At 44.4% G+C, this 19,251-nt stretch overlaps 1 protein-coding gene and 1 long non-coding RNA gene across 6 annotated transcripts in view; one reads left to right on the top strand and one right to left on the bottom strand.

The window, feature by feature from the left end:
• Window positions 1–19,251, bottom strand: part of KCNIP1 (potassium voltage-gated channel interacting protein 1) — a 334,288-nt gene that overhangs the window by 7,257 nt on the left and 307,780 nt on the right. For 3 of the 5 annotated variants that reach the window (XM_032851784.1, XM_032851783.1, XM_032851785.1), the window contains exons 2-5: window positions 5,284–5,408; window positions 4,197–4,266; window positions 2,651–2,721; window positions 1,878–1,985 (exon numbers count right to left, since the gene is read on the bottom strand). In XM_032851784.1, coding sequence (XP_032707675.1) covers window positions 1,878–1,985; window positions 2,651–2,721; window positions 4,197–4,266; window positions 5,284–5,408 — 374 coding nt within the window. Of the gene's footprint in view, window positions 1–1,877; window positions 1,986–2,650; window positions 2,722–4,196; window positions 4,267–5,283; window positions 5,476–10,097; window positions 10,131–19,251 lie in introns of all 5 variants that reach the window. The other 2 variants (XM_032851782.1, XM_032851786.1) reach the window with 2 other exon arrangements.
• Window positions 7,881–14,686, top strand: LOC116864303. The gene is made up of 3 exons (XR_004381988.1): window positions 7,881–8,144; window positions 9,967–10,003; window positions 14,291–14,686. It is a non-coding gene; the product is annotated as an uncharacterized LOC116864303 (long non-coding RNA).

Below are 19,251 nucleotides of genomic sequence, written 5' to 3'. Positions count from 1 at the left end.
AGACCGGTTCCTTTAATTGGAGAATGGTGTTTAGAAATCAAGGTCCGGTCCTCATTGCTAGAGGGTGTCATTGTCTTAGGCCATCCCAGCAAACAGAACTAGGAGATCCATGTCTCTATTCATGTTTTTTTTTTTAAATGTGGGCATCAGAAGTGCTTCATATCCACTTTATCATGGGTTCTTTCCTGAGTACCTTTACTAAGGGAGAGGACTGAAAGACCAATTTTGATCACTCTCTCAGGATGTTCATTGCCTATCATTTGGGTGAGATTATCTCCAAATGACTGCAAGGAGAAGTTCCAGCTGTCTTTTCTAGGAAGCTGTTTATCTACACTTTCTTTTTCTTTTAATGGATACTTTTTAAATCCTGCCATCTAGAGAGGTCTGAGAGGTGTTAATGAGAGCAATTTTGTCTAGTCTGCAAATAAGAAAGAGGGAGCAGAAGTCAGTGAGGTGACTCAGTGATGGAATATGACTGCACCAAGGCTAAGGCTGTGTCACAAGTCCTATTTTAGGGTCCTTTCTTTATATATTTTGAGAAGTAGTATTTGAATATTTTGGAGTATCATGTATTTGAGTAGTCATAGAAGCATTAAATTATTTGCAAAATTGACATAATATATATATTATTTAGAAGGTGATTATTATTTTTTTAAAAGATTTTATTTATTTATTTATTTATTTATTTATTTATATGAGAGAGAGAGACAGAGAGCATGAGCATGAGTGGAGGGGAGGAGCAGAGAGAGAGAGAGAGAGAAGCAGGCTCCCCATTGAGCAGGGATCCAGATACGGACTCGATCCCAGGACCCCTGGATCATGACCTGAGCCAAAGACAGATGCTTAACCGACTGAGCCATCCAGGCACTGCTATAAGGTGATTTTTTAAATGTACTGTGTCAGATGAATTTATACATTTTCTTACTTTTGTGTGACTTTAATTGGCCACCCGTTACATGAATTTAATTCATTGGACATACCTGTTACTAGTGGATATTAGGGTTTTTACCCACAGGGGATCATCCATCACTTTATTTTCAGCACCCAGGACACCTCATAAGCCCTCAAATATAAGATGAGCAAATGCTTGATTGAATGAATGAGGAATGAACGTTAGAGAGAAGCTCACAGGGTTGAGGCGGGGATTGGAGATTAAATCTGTAGCTCTAGACACTGTGCCTGGTGCATAGACACTTGGGGACTGGGATGTCACTGGGTACTATGTCCAAGCTGCAACCGAGAGACCAAGATACAGGAGATGTCCAAGCGAGTTCTGAGATAGACCTGTGGGTGTTTCATTGTCTAGACACCATGTGTAACTCCAATGATATAAAGTGTCAAGCAGCGGAGATTCATAAATTGTGATGTGTTTAGAGATAGCCTCACCTGCCATCATCCCCTTGTGTGGTTTTATTGGTGGGCAAAATAGATTGTGGCCAATATGATACTATTATAGTCCCTGCTTCCTCAAAAATCTCCCTTCTCCCTTCTAGATGGTGTTTTCAACTCCACCATCCCAACTCTCAGCTTTAACTTGTGGCTGTCAACCGGCTCACTGTGAGTGCCCCTGGGAAGAGGAAGTCTACGCTGAAAGCATTGACACCCCTTTGGAATGTGTGTTGAAGACAAGGGCCGCAGTGACAATGAATGAAACTGCCAAATCCTTTCGAGTGCTTGGGAACAGGGCAAGGTGGACCAATGGGGGAGGTCAAAGGTGACCTTCTTCCTTTGGCCAGGAATCAGGTCTGTTAGTCCCAAAGCAGATCTCTCCTCATTCAGACAATTCCATGCTCGGTACTGGGACTGAGGCTGCTTTCTGTTTATAACTAGATGCCTTCACTGTAGTCCTTTCATGCCCCAAGCCTCCGCTCACTTACCTCTTTGTTGATGTATCCATCTTTATTGATGTCATACAAATTAAATGTCCACCTAAGCTTCTCATGGACGGTTCCTCTCAGCAAAATCGACAGAGCAGTTACAAAGTCCTGACAAGTGGGAGAGGCATAAATGACATTAACCACCAAGCCATGGGGTGGGCTGTAGCTCTGTCTTCCGGCCAGAGTCCATGACTACTTTTACAGAATGGTACCTCCCATGTCCACATTCCCCCGAAGGACATGGCCTACGTCAGCAAAAGCAGCCCCCCTTCCACTCTCTACCCTGCCCATTCAAGGGAATGGAGTCTCTTCGAGGAAGAATGCATGTGCTGCCACCTCCAGATTCAGGCCCACACAACCTCCTCTGGTATTTCCTTATCCCACAGCTCCAGTTACCCTAAGAGTGGCTACCTGAGTCCACATCCCTCTGTTACCACTTTCTAGCTCTTTGACCTTGGGAAAACCACTCCATCTCTCTCTGCCTGACTGTCCTCTTCTGCAAACTGGTAATAAATCATAGAACCCTACCTTGTAGGGTTGCTGTGGGGAATAAATGAGTTAATCCAGGCAAGACACTAGCCTCGAGTCTGTCACATGGTTAGCTCGATGGGCTCCGGAGCTATTCAGCTCTTATCTGTAGTCCCTCGGGGCCCTGAGCTCCTGGAGGGGAGGGGAAGCAGCTGCTTATTCCCTTAGCTTGGGAAATGCTTGTTAAGTGAACCGACTGCCCTTTCAGCAGGTGGTGGGGCCCCGGGCCTCAGAGACACGCGTACCTCGAACTTCACGGAGCCTGTCTGGGTGATGTCGAAGGCGTGGAAGAGGTAATGGGCATACATGCTGGCATCTGCAAGGCACAGAAGAAAAGCAGGTGATGGGAAGCAGGGCTTCACAGAAGGGAGTGAGAATGCTTGGAAACAGTAAGAAAGAGAAGAGGGTGCTGCTGGGGCTATGGGAAGGAGGAGGGGGGTGTGGGCAAACCCACTGTGGAAACCGGGACCCAGGTGGCTGTCCTGCGGTTTAGGTGGGAAGTTCTTAGAGCAAAGACAGGCCCTTGCCCCTCCACCTAGTCTTCCCAGGATAAAGACCCTCCTGCCCGCCTGCATATGTAATCCTTGGTGGGTGGATGACATGGCAACTGTGTGCAGAGGACGCTCTCCCGAGTGTAGTGCAATGCCATGGAGTGAGCACCCACTAGGGGGCAGACAGAGCTCGGCTTGGCTAGCAACTCTGTCCCTGCGTAGCTGTGTGACAATAGGCATATACAGAACATCTCTGAGCCCCTTTCTCCCGTCTCTTACAAAGGGGTGTAGCAAGACCTTTCTCTAGGAATTTTTGAAAAAGTACGTTAGACTTTCACATCGTCATATCATCAAAACCATCACCACGCCTGCCACGTGATCCAAACTTGAGTTCTAGTGACTCACTAGAACTCGACAACAGTGATTCCGGGGCCTGCATGGCGTGAAGCCACACTCCTTTGCAACCTGGGTAGGGACCCTGTATCAGGTCCCCACACCTAGGAGGGCCCTCTCTGCTGCTGAAGAGGCCCAGGAGAAGCAGAGCCTAAGAAGGGGACACTTGGAACTCAATTTTGTCAAGACTCAGGATCAGGAAGGGGTGGTGCAGGAGATAGCTCCTGGGGGCAGGAAGGGAAGTGGCATGTGACACGTGGAAGCCATGGGAAGAGCCACAGAAGTCCTAGGCCCATGGAGCCAGAGCAGCTTCCTTCAGGAGTCAGGCATGGAAACACAGTGACTGTGGGCCTGGTGTGCCTGATCCTGACTCAAACGCATGACTTTGTGTTCCCTACGTCTTCTTGGATTCATTTATTTCTGCAGTCTGTGGTATTTGTTTAAGTTCTCTTTCAAAATACCACCTTGCCTTAGCTGTTGTGAGGGAAAGAAGGGAGAGCGTGGGGCACAATGGTGGGACCAACAGGGCAAAGCTTTTCATCAGACGCTTGTGGGATGGAATTCTGCTCTGCCACTTACTAGCTGTGTGACCTTGAGGGAACAGCTTAACTTCTCAGAGATGTAGTTCCCCCATTGGGCATGTGATACAGCACCTGCTGTCTAGAGCTGTTATGAGACTTTGTGATATTGCTTTATTAATCCCTCCTCTCCTGGAAATGATCCATTTCAGAGCTCTTTTCTGTTAAAGCTCTAGCTAATTATGTATCTTGTAATGAGGGAGGGAAATCTTACCCTGAGTTGTCCCTGACCTTGAGGAGGAGGCAGATAACAAGTGCATGAACTTGGAGGAAGAAAGGCTGCTCACCAGAGAGGGAGCTGGGAAGGACCTTTTCAAGATCAGACTCACCTCCGTGAGGGAAAAACTGAGCGTAGATCTGTTTGAATGTTTCTTCATTGACCACACCACTGGGACACTCCTGTGTGAAAGGAAGAGAGTCAGTGGGAAGGATGGGGGGCCCACTCCAGAAGGAGGAGACTGGGTCCAGCCTTGGGTTTTAGGTTTCCCATCATCCCTGATGAGCAGGAACTGGACAACCACCTGCACACCTTGGTGTCTCCAAGTGAGTAGCCGGGACAGTTGTCCCGCCTTAGGACTGAAGTTGCTTTGCAAAATGATGAGACAGCCTCAGAGAATGGGCACTGTGAGGTGGAAAGAACTTGGGCTTTGGGCTTAGAAAGACCTGGATTTGGATCCTGGCTCAGCCTCTTCGAGGCTTTGTGGCTTTGAGTGAGTTAGTCTCTGATCCTCAATGTCCTTACCTGTAAAGTGGGGCTAACAGTACTTTCCTGACAAGACTATCATGAGGTTAATACAGGAAATAATGTGGCAAACTAATACATTGACATTCAGTCTTACACATCAGTCTCTGTGAGCTCAGTGAGCACGGAGCTAAATCCCATCAGCACGGACAATATTGACGGGGTGAATGGGTTATGCTAAGGCTAGAAGCTGGGCCAAGGTGAATTCTCCAAGGTTGTGCCTGTCAACCTGTGAAGTTCCTGGGCTACTGGCCAGTTTCCCATCTATGGAGGTTCCCTCATTCTTTTTTTAAAAGATTTTATTTATTTATTTGATAGAGATCGCAAGTAGGCAGAGTGGCAGGCAGAGAGAGAAGGGGGTTGGGAAGCAGGCTCCCCGCCGAGCAGAGAGCCCAATGTGGGGCTCGATCCCAGGACCCTGAGATCATGACCTGAGCTGAAGGCAGAGGCTTAACCCACTGAGCCACCCAGGCGCCCCGGTTGCCTCATTCTTGCCTGGAGTTTTTCTTTCTAGCCAGGTGATCTTTTGCTCTCATGCACCCTTTGGAGGATTGGCCTTTCTTTTACAACTACATATATGGAAGAGCTCCCTGATGGGCCCCATTGGCCTTTGGAAGAGCTTAGCTCCAAGTGGGAAATCCTGCCTGGGCCTTCAGATGCCCTGTGGGCCTTACATTTTTGAAGCCTCGATAAAGGACTTGCAGCTCCCTCTTGGTGAAGTTGGTCTGGGCCTCAAGCTGCTCCAGTCCCTCGGGCCGATGGCAAACCATGGTCATCTCCAACTCATCTTCAATCTTATCTGGAACCAGAGGAGATGGCGTTGCAGTGGCTGACCTCAGTGGCCACTCGTCAGACCACAGTCTTGGCTGTCAAAAGAGTGGGTGTTGTGACCTGGGACATGGAGTCATGGGCTGGGGTCACAGTGCAGATGACTTTTTTGCCTTGAGCCCCCTGCCCCCTGCCTGGTCACTTCTGTCTCACACTCAGTCCAGCTGTTAGTCCCGCTGTGTCAGACATCATACTGGGAGGGAGCCTCGGGCTGGAGAGAAACACGTTCCAAGTGGAGATGAGGATAGACGGGCTAAAAACAAGTCTATATGAAAACATTTCCCTTTCTTTCAAAATAACTTCTTTGCATAATCAATTTGCTGCCCGCTTAACCATGTGAACATTCTAGAGACACAGGTGAGGGAGTGGAATGATTAACAGCTTCCAAACAGCAAAGGGAAACAAATCTATTAGAAAGGTAGAGCAAAGTCTTACCATTTGGGTACAATTAGATGAAGGCTGACATGATTTAGCAAAAAGTTCCAATTATGGCATGTTAAATATTAACTTAAGAATATGAGTGTAAAAAAAAGAATATGAATGCATTTTACAGCGTTGTTTTGTAATATCTATTAGATGTTCTTAAATAACAGGAAAATGACTTAAATGGGAACTATTTGATAAAATCAAAGCTTCTGAAGCATTTGAAGGGCTCAGAAAACAGTTGTTTGAAGTAGCCCTTTGTTCCTCCAGTAAATATGACAATGTAATGTAATTTTGCCCTAGTTATTGAGAATGTGCCGGTCTGTTAAAGCAAGAAATCTGCCCATCACCTACTGAAGGATCACAAAATCCAAATAAGTGGAAGTTTCAATGTTTTACCATCCCAGAAGAATAAGTGAGTGTTTTCCTTTCAGTCCTGCCACACGCTTTCTATAAATTTACTCCAATCAGGAATCGATTGCCAGCTAACCTTCTCTGCCCATTGTTGTCATGCAGACATTACCAAATCTATATATTGAATGACTGTAAATCTGGGCTGGCAAGAATAGTGATGAGATGGGTAGGGTGCTGGGAATGCACAAGTACCATGTAGCATCCCATGATCACGGAGAGGGGGGACAGGCTGCATTCCTGTCTGAGAGAACAGGAGGAGCACGTGCTTAACACTGAGTACATTTCTCCAGTGGGTGCCAGGCTCTTGCCACCAGGTTTTCTCTCCAATTGTCACTTTTCTTTTGAGAGTGTGATCTCAATACAGAAGGAATCCGTCAAAATGAGTTCGTATCTTGGACATCTTCCTAAGGAGGTGGACATTTGGGTAAGTTTCCAAGGGAGAGGCAGAGGAATTGGGTAGTGATTCCCACTGGCCATCTTTCTTATGTGCTGGGCAACAGGTATCACCATATCCTCTCGTGTGTAGGGCAGATTATTCAATATAAATAAGATACTCTGATTACACAAAATCTACAAGTGACTCGATTTCCTTGTAATTCTTACAGAGCCTTTATTGTTACATTGTAGCTAACAAGTAGCAATTACCTAAACACTGCGGCATTTCAATGTAAATCAAGGGGCCATTCCCCCCCCTCCGAAAATGACCTCCCCCATAAATCTAATTCAGAATACATGTATTTTTAGCTCATTTTAAAATAGAAATAAAATTGTTAGCTTAAATCTTCCAGTATTAGATTTAATAATAATTTTATTTTGAAAAATATAGATATTTAAAACTCTGAAAAGAGGTGAACTATTAAAATGTAAACCAGGAAGACAGAAATGATGTATTTTTGCAGGTGTCTGGTATATCTTTCCCAGTTTAACTCATGCAGAAGCTTAAAAGACTTCTTTTGCAGTATTGGCTCATTTCTATTAATCTTCTAGTGACCGAATTTTTCACAAGATCAGGGAAGTCTCTTTGTGGAAGTTTGAGAGAATCTTTGTGACTCATAAGCTGCACTAAGCATCTCCTTTATTATAAATGCACTAAGTAGTTACTGAAATATCAAATCCTAGGCCCACTTCATTAAGGGGGAAATCGACTTTATCAATAAATGATTTGTTTGCTGTCTGGGCGGCAAAATCAATTTCCATACCGGATTCTGTAATATCTGAATATTGGGATGCTGACTGCCAAGCTTTGCTTTGGTTTTGCTTTTCATCACCTTCTAATTGTCAGGCTGTGGGAGCATCAGTCACTGAAGGAAATTCATGTCTTTGGGGCTCAAGATTCTGGGAAGTAGCCAGTGTTTTTGTTGTACTGTGTTTCATAGGAAGAACGACAATTTACATCACACTCCAGTATACACAGACATAGAAACAAAGATTTTATGAAATATTTGGAAGGAATAATTTCCTTAAACACTTTCCTCTATTAATGTGAGATGTGTTCTATTCTCAAGTTTAATCTGTTCCCTTAAAATTGTGCTGATTGTGACCCTCATGCGTCATGACCTGTGAATGGAAGATGCTAGAAGTTCTAGAAGGGCCCACATCTCAGAATTCCCCTCCCTCATGCCTGCTGTCCCTTCCCTGCCTTTATCTGGTTCCAGCCAATGTAAATATATTCTGAAGAAATTTCTGAAGGGACTGCTGAGGTTTCCACATTCATCCTGTGGCACCGACCCTGCCTCCCCGCCATCCAAGGAGTCCCTGGGTGCTGCCCAGGTGGCCCGAGTAAAGGAAGGAGGGCTGCTCAGGTCCCTTGTTGGAGGAAGAGGAAAACAGAATTAAGAGACAGGGAGCCACCTTGACAGTTCCTTCTGAGGTCCGTTAAGTCTGCAAGGCAAAATACTGCTTGTTATTATTTTTGTTATTAAAAGTAATGGTGAGCCAGTTACTAAGTCAGTCTGAGTTTGGATGATAGACATAAAAAGTAACCTAGAAATTTAATACTATAGCAATAACTACATAACAAGAATAAATTAGAATTCTTTCTGTTGGTAAAGTACTTTTAATCTGTAAAGTGTTAAAAAAAATCTGTAAAATGTTTTCATGCCTGTGGTCCCATTACAACCTTGTGTGTGGTGGGGAGTTTTTGAGACCATTACCCTCTCCATCTGAATATTAGAAAGATGGGTGTCCTAACAGATAGAGAGATTTTCTAACCACGAGTATCTTAAACAGTGTTGAATTGTCTATTTCTGTGGGTAGTTAAAATAAGATAGAATGACCAACTGTAGGGGATTTATAGCAGGAAATTCCCAGACTAGGGTAAGTTGGAGATGATGATTCAGATTAAGTGGTCCTTATTTTTTGAGGTCACAGACTTCTCTGGATGGGGATGAAAGCTTTAGACCCTCAGAAAAAGAAAATGCTCCTAATTACGGTATCCTTCTGTATTTTTGGTTAGGTCCTGGGTATTTTAAACACTTGGAGCCCACGTTAAGGGCTTCTAACACAGACGATCTCTTCCACGTCTGTCACTATGTGGCTTTGCCTGAGTCACACAGCCAGCCCATAACAGAATGGCGGTACCAAGAATCCAGCCAGTCAGTCCTGGGTCTCTTACAGATCTGGCTTCCATGTGCCCTTACGCAGGCCTCATCTTCCCCAATGCACAGACTGCAAATTGGTCTGTAACCAATGTTACAAAATTTGCAATGTTAGGAGCTCTGCTCCCGACAAGCTCTGTGCAATTGTACAAGTCAGACCCTCAGACTATGAACTCTAAGAGGACCTGAGCCTTTGGGATCCTCACTAGTGAGGTGTCTCCTCTGTTAGCTCCATGACCATGACCGTGGTCAAAAAACCAAAGCCATGATGACCCCCTTCTCCCTGGCCTAGAAAATAGTCTCTGCATCTTGGGGTTTCTGGTTTTGACTTTTAAAACCACCCATCTAGTTTTAACATTACAAAATGGTAGCCTTTGACATAGAATGCAGCCCAGCGATAGGTCTTGTTTGGTCCATAAAATGTGGTGGTTTGTTGTTGTTGTTTATTTGTTTGTTTTTGCAAGTAACTGCTAGTATTTAAAGATGAGAGGTTGACAAAAAATGATTTTTTAAATTTCTCTTAGAAAATGGGATTATCTGACAAAATTCTCACAAAGCAGTAGTTTTCAAGAGCTGAACAGTGGCTGTTTCCTCTGAGCAGCCAAAGTCTCTAGTGCTCCCCCTGTTCATCTGCGGCTCTTACTTCGTTTATGCTACTTCCCTGACCCCCATAAGCATTTGAGTGCCTGATCTCTGCTGCTTACTTCCCACCTACCTACCTTTTCCTACCTCACTCACCACCCAGTCAACCAACTTTTCTCTCCCTATTTGTTTATTTAAACACATTCTGCTTTGTTTCACGAAGGACTTAAAACTGATTATATGAAATAAATATAATAAAATAAAGAGATAAAGTAATAAGAAAAAAGAGCCTTAGAAAAGGTTGATTACATTAGGAGGTCAAGACCATGGGGAAAAAAAAGAACTTACAAATTCAGGTCATTTGTTCCACGCGGTGACTACGCTTGAGCCACACACTGGCTCTGAGCTTTTCCATATATCTTGCTGAGAAAAAAAATGTATCAGTTTCTTAGTGGGAGCAAAGCTTTTCCTATAACTTGTCTCTAAAGAATGTTTCCAACTGTTTCTATCTAGGTGGGGTTTCGTAACAAGGGGCAAAGAAAATCCATGAGTGAGTAGACTAATTGCAAAACGCATTTGGTTAAGAAGTTCTTCTTTTGAAAGTAATGTGACCAAAGTTGTCAAGTTAGTTTAAACTTTTTTACCTCTCTGGTACTGGTAATACCACCAGGCGATGTCTAGGAAAAAGTAAGAAAACATTTTACCAAATCCATTCATCAGAAAAAAACAAAACATACTTATTTTCCAGGGAGATTCTACTCTGAGACCCCCTACTCTGAGGGGGTCCAGGTCACCATCTAGCTCGACATATGCAAAGAGATCTTGTAGCCAAGCTGGAGCTGACCTTCGCCCTGTCCTTTTCCCACCGTCAGAACAGGCAAGAGCAATGGGTCACGTCGCAGTGCCCATGGCTCCCAGCAGGGGGCTCACTGAGCATGCCCGCAGCCATGCAGCCATGCAGAGAGATGGGATGGCATGGGGCAGAGGATGCACAGATGTGGATGGGTCCTTGGAAATACCCACACGTTTGACTGAAAAGTGGCTTATGCGGAACCCTTCACAACAGAGGTCCCAGTGTCCCCCTCTGCTAGTTTTGTCATTTGAAGCTGCACGTTTTATAGGATTCTGTATTTGCTCATTCAACACTCATCAATGACGTATCTGCTCTGCGTATTTCAGTGAACGAAACAACTCTGTTCCCTGCTCTCCTGGAGCTTACAATTTACAAGCCTTTGCTTCTCTCTTTCCTTCTCGAGCCTGAGAAGTAAGATGCAGGGGGAAAAAAAGGGTTGTTGAAAATAAACTGATTAGCCCATTAGGACGGGTGAGCAGAGGGGATGCAGGTGAAGTCCCCTGTTAGGCTGAATAGAAAATGTAAGACAAATAATTAGACCTGGAAAGTCTTCCATGGCATGTTGGAGTTGGGTGGGTCCAGGTCCCAGGGAACAGGAAATGGGGGGGTACACTTGCTGCTCTCAGCTTCGTTTTCCCTCTGTAGAGTATTATTTGAACTTCCTCCTGTCCTTCCATCAACTCTGACCACGAGCGCGTCAGCCAGCCCAGCCATCACTTTAAGTGTGTTTTGGTCACTCCCCACCCCCACGCCCAGACAGCAGTGGCTCATTTTCTGCTGTCCCTAAAAGTCATGGCATAGGGGGGGATCCACTGGTGTCCTGACCTGAATCCCCCAGGAGAAGCTAATTTTGCCAGATTTAGTTGCCTTCTTTTACCACTCTGATTCGTAGTATTTACATTCACTTACTTTTTACAATAGAGGAAGTTTAGTGCAGTTTTAGGTTTACAGAGACATTGAGCAGAAAATACAGAGTTCCCATGCATGGTTCCTCCTGGTTTCCCCTAAGCATCAACATCTTGCCCTGTTGTGGGACATTTGTTACAGCTTATGAACCAAGATTGAAATATTTTTAGCGAAAGTCCATAATTTGCATTAGAGTTCATTCTTTGTGTGGTACAGTTCTCTAAGTTTTGACAGATGTATATATAATGTCATATATCCACCACTACGCATCCTACAGAATAGTTTCACAGTCCTAAAAACACTTAGCATTTTTATAGAGGTATATCTACAAATATGGACCGACCATCTCTGCCATGCCAGGGATGGGCTTGGGGGAAAGGAGAAAAGACATACCATTTGTTCATATGGAGCTCTCCGACTGGTGGGGAGACACACACAGAGACCAGGATTACAAACTCAAATGCCAACAGTAGTTGGAAGGTAATTGAGATGAGTCAGGGGCTGGGTATACCCCCGGATGGACTGGTAGGGACTGAGAACTGGTGAGTCATTGTCCCATGAAAGGGAAACAGCTCTTCCACTGCCCATCGTTATTATGTAGAATTTAGGTTCGGGGAGTCCAGACCTTTAGAAATTTTTCTCAGGAGCTGCTACAGTTAAAAGTTCATGTCCCGATCCTTAGCTGTCATCAATGAGCTTAACATTGGAAACATATAGCATGGGCCAAATATACTATTCCTATTTGTAGGATGCTATGGATTGCTGGTCTGGAACTGTTCATTGGCAGATCATGCCAAGTAGCAAGCAGTGTGGCTATGGCTAAGACACTTGAGAGCCAAGAGGAGGAAGCTTTTATCAATTGTCACCTGGCTGGCACAGAATTGGAAGGGGTGACAAGGATGGCTTCATGGGGAGGTGATAATTTATTTGATACTTCAAGGAAAAGGGGAATAAGGGAGTACCATATGCAATGATACAGAAGCCAAAAGGCCCAGGAATGGTGAGCTCTCCTATAACAGAGCTGACTTCTCCCTGAGAATGACTCGAAGAGGAGGATTAAAAAAACCTATCAATTAAAACATTTTTTAAATTATCATAGTAACAATAACAAAAATACACTTGAAGACTGAGGGGTGGTAGGGTAGGGAGCAGGGGAAAAAAACCCCTCACACATGTATTTGAAGGCACTAGAGAGCTATAAGGTATCGTATCTTTAGAAGCCATGATTCTGGAGGGAAGAAAAACTCATTAAGGTGAGCCTGACAGTCAGTGCTGCTTTTCGTCTCACAGTGTATGCTGATTTCTAAGTGGCATGGATAATGAGCTTGAGAAACCGAGCAAAAAGTGTCTGCTAAGAACAAAAGGTGTAAGCAGAGCTCTCAGCATCCAGGAAGATAAAAATGGTATTAGTACTACTAAGACATTCAGGGCCTAAGGGGCCAAGATTGGAAGAGCCATAGAGGAAGGGAGCACAGACAGGAGCCTAAGAGCCTGAGCTGTCATAAGTGACAGATGTCAAGGGAAACTAAGCAAAAGCCACAGCCCAAAGGTTGCAGAGCTGAACAGAGCTCTTGGCAGGCTCACGGTGTTATGGGGTAGCTGGTGGAGGTCAGCATCTTCTAGGAGGGGAGTTCCTGGTGAACATTCAATTTTTCATCTTATTTTGTCAGATTTAGTTGCCTTCTTTTTTCACACAATTTGACCCCCAAAGGGCTATGTTCTAGGAGGAAGACAAAAATAGACGAGGCCTCTCAAAGATGGAAATCCAGCCTCAAAACAGCTCAGTCCCCATTTGGATTAAGTTGGTCTATACCTCCTTAGTTATCTTGCACAATCTGAAGGCTCAGCCAGATAGTGTTCACAGTTTGTTTTCTAAGGCTCACCACTCATAGAAAATTTGCCAGGCCTATTAAAAGACAGGGCCAAGAGAAGAAGAGAGAATATAGTAATAGATTCATGGGTGATCTAAATTTTAGATTTATCAAGGTGGGCTTTAAAGTAATAGTGAAATATGCTCAAGAAAATAAAAAGATGGAGATTCCACCAGAGAATCAGAACATATAAAAGTAAATGAAAAGTTCTAAAATTAAAAAAAATGTATTATACAAAACTGACAAATAGATCAGTTTAACAGCAGGATGGGCACGGATGAAGAGAGAAGTAATGGTTCAGTGAATAGGTCAAGAGAAAAATATATGGACTGATGCACACAGAAATAGAAACATGAAAAATACAGACAAGACCATAAGAGAGACCTGTTGGACGTGAAGAAGAGTTCTAGCATTTGTGTAACCTGGGTCCCTAAAAGGGAGGAGGTAGAAAATGATGTTGAAGCAATATCTGAAGCAATATCTGAACTGATCATTTAAAAAACTGGATGAACAAGATTGAGCCACAGATATCAAGCCACAGATTCAAGAAGCATAAACCCAAACAGATGAACACAAAGAAAACCACACCGAGGAACATCACAATAAAACCCGAAATACAGGCACCAAGAGAAAATCTTCACTACAAGAGAGCAAGCTTCACATAAAAACAAGCCCTAACCCAGTGCTGCTTGCAAACCTGAGGACACAGAAAAGGTAGAGGTGAAAAGATGGAAAAGGATACAACATGCAAACACACATCAAGAAAACCAGGCATGGCTATTTTAACATCAGATAAAGTAGACTTTAAGGTAAGAACCTTTGCTAGAAAGAGGGAGTTTGCATCATGAAGGCGTCATCCACTAGGAAGATATAACAATTCTAAATGAGTATGCACTAATAATATGGTTTCCAAATACACACAAAATGAAGGCTAACAGAGAAAAGGAGAAATTGCAAATCACGGTCGTAATTAAAAATTTCAAACCTCCTCGCTCAGCAGCTGATAAAAAATCGATAAGGGTGCAGAGGATATCAGCAATACAATTAACAAATGTGTTTCCATTGATAGCAGACGATCTCTTTCCCCAACTGCCACAGATCTCACACATCCCTCTCAAGTGCTCAGGGAGCATTTACCTAATGTTATAAAACCAATCTCAACAAAGTTAGAAGAACTGAAATTATGCAGGATGTTTTCTATTCACAGTGGAATTAAACAAAAAATTAAGGGAAGAAGAAAAAAGGAGGACATCTCCAAATGTTTGGAGATCAAGCAATATGGTTCGAATTCCTAAGTAACACATGGATGGACGAAGAAGTCTCATGGAAATTAGAAAACCTCTTGAACCAAATGATAATGAAAGTATGACAGATCAAAACTGTGGGGGCGCTGTGAAAACTGAAACCAGAGGGAAATTTAAAGAGCGTGTCATACTTGAGCTGCAAATAATTTAGGTGACAGTGTGCATAAAATTGAATGCCATGCTGCCTCTTGAAATCACATTTCTAGTGCTTCCAGTGGTTCATTTTCCCTGTGCCTAAACTATGTTGGTTACATTAGAGACTGTATTAAAGATGGCATGCTGGCTTTTGAGAATGTAATCTTTTCCTTCCCTTAAACATGGTCGATTGGTTTATTTGGGATGAGTCTAACACCATTTTTTGATCAACAGTTTTTACCCCATTATGATCTGGGATGAAGATCCTTGTCGGTGCCTGTATGGAGCCAGTGGGGGGGGTTTGGTTGGCAGGGGGACAAGTTCCATTGGTCTTGAAATGTAATCCTGGAGGCTGCGATTCTTATAGCTCGGGTTTGGAGGTGAGTCATAATCTCACTCAGACACACACAGCACACACAACTCATCAGCTCTGAATTTTATAAACTTAACAATGAGTCCCGGGAGTGCTGAGCTGAGCTTTGATAAAGATTTTCTGAGTGTTCTGGACATTTTTTCCAGTCTTCTTGCTTCAATAAAACTCAAATCATGTTTTGCTCCAAGGGTTTGTTCTCTTAATCTTGAAACCCTCCTGCCCCTTTTAAGCAAAATTGAATTTATACATTTCTCATTCATTTACACCTCAGTCCTGAAAATCTTCTGGAACAACAACAAAAAAAAAGAGTCCCCCCCCCAAAAAAAAACCCTTTGAGTACTGCTACTTCCATTAGATTGGGGATTTTCTAGATCAAATGACTTGAAAGTTCTTCCACATATAGTACATTTCGATTCTCTGACCTTTCTCCCAAAAGGAGGGTGTTTTTGAATGTGACTTTCTGATCAGCACAGTGGGTGGGGTGTGTGGGAAGTGGAGTGTCAGATGTACCTTGGAAGGTGGTGGTCATAGAGATTAATTGTCATAAATATAATGTAATTATTAACAGTCCACAAAGTCATTACACAGACTGAGACATACACCACAACTGGGTTGTGTGACAGCATGAAATTCACACATTTCCCAACAAGATTGAAAAAAACAAAGAAACTTCTGGGAAAGAAGTGAATCACTTAGATCCCAGGGTTGGCAGAAAGAAGGAGCCCTAAATGGTGTTTCAGGACAGGGAGCGAGGGCCACATACGTGAAGGACTCTTGTGTTCCTTCAGCCCCAAAGCAACATTCCAGTTCAGTGCAGCCCCTGGCCAGGCTGTGAAGTAGAAATGTCGGGTTCACTGTAGGGTCTCAGCCACAGGTAGAAATCTCTAGATGACATTTTAAGTGGACCTCTGTATCTGGTGAAACTGTCCTGAGTGATTTACTTAGGTGGCACTAGCAGTCTCCACAGCTCTAGGGAACACTTAGTCCCATGAGGCCCAAATCCTGCTGCCAGCTGGTATCCCCAGTGGGGAACCTTCCACCATTTCTCCTTTGGTCTCAGCTGTCCACTGCCCTGAAGTTCTAGCCCATGGAAATGGCCAGTTCATGAGTGGTGGCTGCCCTGGTCTGGGGATGGGGACACACTGCCCAGGATAAGTGAGTCTCGAATATTCCTGTAGGAAATGGAAGAGGATTACAGAGATGGGATTTTGTTGTTCCTCTTGACGGAGAAGCTAAAATGTCAGTTCACTGCAAATGAGGAGGAGGAGGAGGGGGTAGGACCTGTGGGGAGGAGAACTGCTAGTTTCAAGCTGGAAATACGAAGGTGCAGAGAGGTCAAAAAAATTACCAAAGGAAAAGTAAAGTTGCCTCGTGAATAGGACTTCTCTGAGGTTGGCATAGAATTTTCCCATCAGTGAACACTCAGTCTGTCCCAGTCAGGCTAAGGTGTGAAAAGCCCGTCATTCAGCCTGCTTTTGGAAGAGAGGCTTGCTCGCTTTCCAGCTAAGTCGACAACTTGCGAAGTGACGGTTTCCAAGCAGAGGGCTTGCTTCGGCGGGCTGCTGAAGGTTAACAACTGGCATTTGGGGGTGGGTTGGGGGGAGCCCCATAACATTTTCTAATCTCTTTGGTGCAAACATGCCCACTGGGCTATCGTCGTGAAGCCACTGGAGGAGGATTTGGGGAGTGAATGAAGCACGCCATCTGTAGGTGTGAGCGGCTCCGTCATGGCCCGGCTGCGAGGTCAGGAGAGCTGGCCTATGTTCAGCTAGCCCACATTAGCAAGCTCAGGGCCCGAAAGCCAAATTTATCAAGTCGGCTTGCCTCTGCAACCCAACCAAATAAACCTCTGCGTGGTTATTGTGAAAATAAAGTGTACAGCTGTACACTTTATTTTCACAATAGTGAAATAGAATAGTCACAGCAGGGAAATAACGGCGATTGGCCAAGTGAGCTTCTGCTGGAATTCAGTATTAACGTATCCTCATATTAAGTACCTGTCTTGGTGAGCTCGGAGAGCAGGGCAATCCTTTTAGGATTGATCTAATCATCTCACAGTCCCTAGGAGGTATATGGCTGTTAGACTAATTCCAGCCATCATCGTACCCACCTTGTAGTCACGAGTCTAAAGGAGATAAGGTAGGTGAAATCCTCTATGCACGCAGTAGGTGCTCAAAAATGTTATTTCTATCGAACAGTGTGTGGTGTCCGTGATTTTTGGCCTAATCCAATAATCAAGTCTGTAGGTACTTTCCAGGTCATGATTGTACCTTTTCTGATGGATCTGGTTAATCAAGCATGCTCCTCTCCAGTGTGGGAAGATCTGTTTGTTCTGGGATTTGCTCTGTCAGAAAAGCACCCAGTTGCTAAGTGGCCAACGTGCGTATGATCATTCTGTATTAACTGCAGTGGACACAAGCAAACACAAGGTTCTGGATGAAAGAGCGGCGAGCACCTCAGTCCGTGGATTGCCAGAGGGCAGGGCGCAGTGTCTGTGAGTGGTGGACCCCAGAAACACAGGGCCTGGAGTGGCAAGTCAGTAGATATCATAACTGACCGTCACCGAGAAAATTTCCTGCCTCTTCTCCCCTAGAGCTATTACACGGCTCCATGTCCTCTGCCCTTAATCATCCAGACAGCCAGCGTGTGTATTGCTTTGGTCCGTTTCTTAGCTGGGGAAGGGAATTGGACATTACCCTCGCCAGCAACACGTATTGCCGAATGCAAGGACCGCAGCCAGTTCATTGAGAGCGGACGTCCGCTTGCCCAGAGGCAGGGAGGAGATGGCAAGGTGTCATCTGCAGGACTCGGCTTGGAAGCCTCTTAACTGTGCACTTAATAAATGAAGCCTTGGCAGACATACCTTGAATTATTAATGACGTTATTCAGCTTTGATTGTTTCCTTCTTTTGGGGAAAGGTTATTCACTCAAATGCCTTTGATTAGACTATACAATACATCACAATTGGGCATATTTTATGTGCAACTTTATGGTGATAATAGTTCTGTCTCATTTAGAAGCAAATCAGACATTATGAACTTCGTGATTTATTAATGTATTGATTTCTATAAATGTCAGCGCATCTCACATCCCATCAGAGAGCCCGAGAGCAATCAGTGGAGAGCCAATAAAAATGTAAAATGAAACCATCATCAAAAAAGGAAATACTGCCTGTTTCGAAGCCCTGCTGCCTCTCTGAATTGTTTCAGGATCCAGATCATTACCATGAAGGCATCTCCCCCACCCCTGAGGACACAGCCCACAAGAAGCTGGCAGGGGGAGCTCTGTCCTGCTTGTCTATTCTGCGTGGTCTGAATAAAAACACAAGGAGTGACGAGTCAGACCCGGAGGGGTCTCCGGAGGCCGTGCCCAGACTCTTCATCCTGGAGAGTGCAGGAGGACAAGGGGGTCCCTGTCCATCCGCTTTGCCCCATTACCACCTCCCAGCTCCCTCCTGAGGAATCTTCAGTAGAAAGCCCAGCTTCCCCAGCACAATTTCCCACAACTACCCAGCATGGGTCTTCTGCAACAGCCACAGTCCTCTGTCTGCCAGAGCGTCTCATCAGCTGATCCCAACCTCAGCCATACTTTAAACCTGCCTTCAGAGCCATCTCCTCTGGACAGCTCTTGCAGACACCACAGGGAAAGCTCTCTCTGTCCAAACTCCTGAGGCTCTTACTGTCTCTAATCATCCTCTAGCAGGTGTGAGAATCTACCTTTGCGTGTTGCAGATTTCATTTACGGGACTGGGGTGGGGTAGGGTTAGGGTGAAGGGACTGTGTCTTGTGCCTGCTTCCGTTTTGTTTTATCTTCGGTGTCTCACTCCTTCCATGATGTCCGTACCCGCTTACACATAGTAGGGGCCGAGTAAGTGCTCGTTGTTTGCTAAAGTGTGTAGAACTTCAAGAAGCTGAACAAGAAATACAGTGAGTCCCGAGAAAGCAGCCAAGAGAATATCTGGGAAGTATTTGGCTAATTTAGTGGTTAATTCTGTCGTTTGACAGTTTAGTTTAGAAATCACAGTCTGGCAGCCCACAGGGTACAGTTGTTGTTTCACTTCTTTTAAATGTGAATTTTGACAACATTTATTTCACACAAAATATGGATTTTGGCTTCTCTTTAGAAATTGGAATTTATGTCTGTGTCGGCCTGCGTTATCACATCATCACATGGTGACAATTGGCTGGAGCTGAGGAGTAGCTGCCTGCTTTAGATGGGTCATGTGCTCTCTAGTAAACTTCAGTCCCCACTATTCCCTAATATCTCCCCAGGACTAAGACCAAATGACAGTTCTCCATTATCTCCCATTCACATTACCTGCCTCTGTCTGTGAGCCTAGTTTAACCGCCCCTTCCC

Source organism: Lontra canadensis, unplaced genomic scaffold (genome assembly GCF_010015895.1).
Source record: "Lontra canadensis isolate GAN:19392208 unplaced genomic scaffold, GSC_riverotter_1.0 scaffold5, whole genome shotgun sequence".
Taxonomy (NCBI): domain Eukaryota; kingdom Metazoa; phylum Chordata; class Mammalia; order Carnivora; family Mustelidae; genus Lontra; species Lontra canadensis.
The sequence above is the reverse complement of the archived record's forward strand: the minus strand, read 5'-3'. Positions and strand labels throughout refer to the sequence as shown.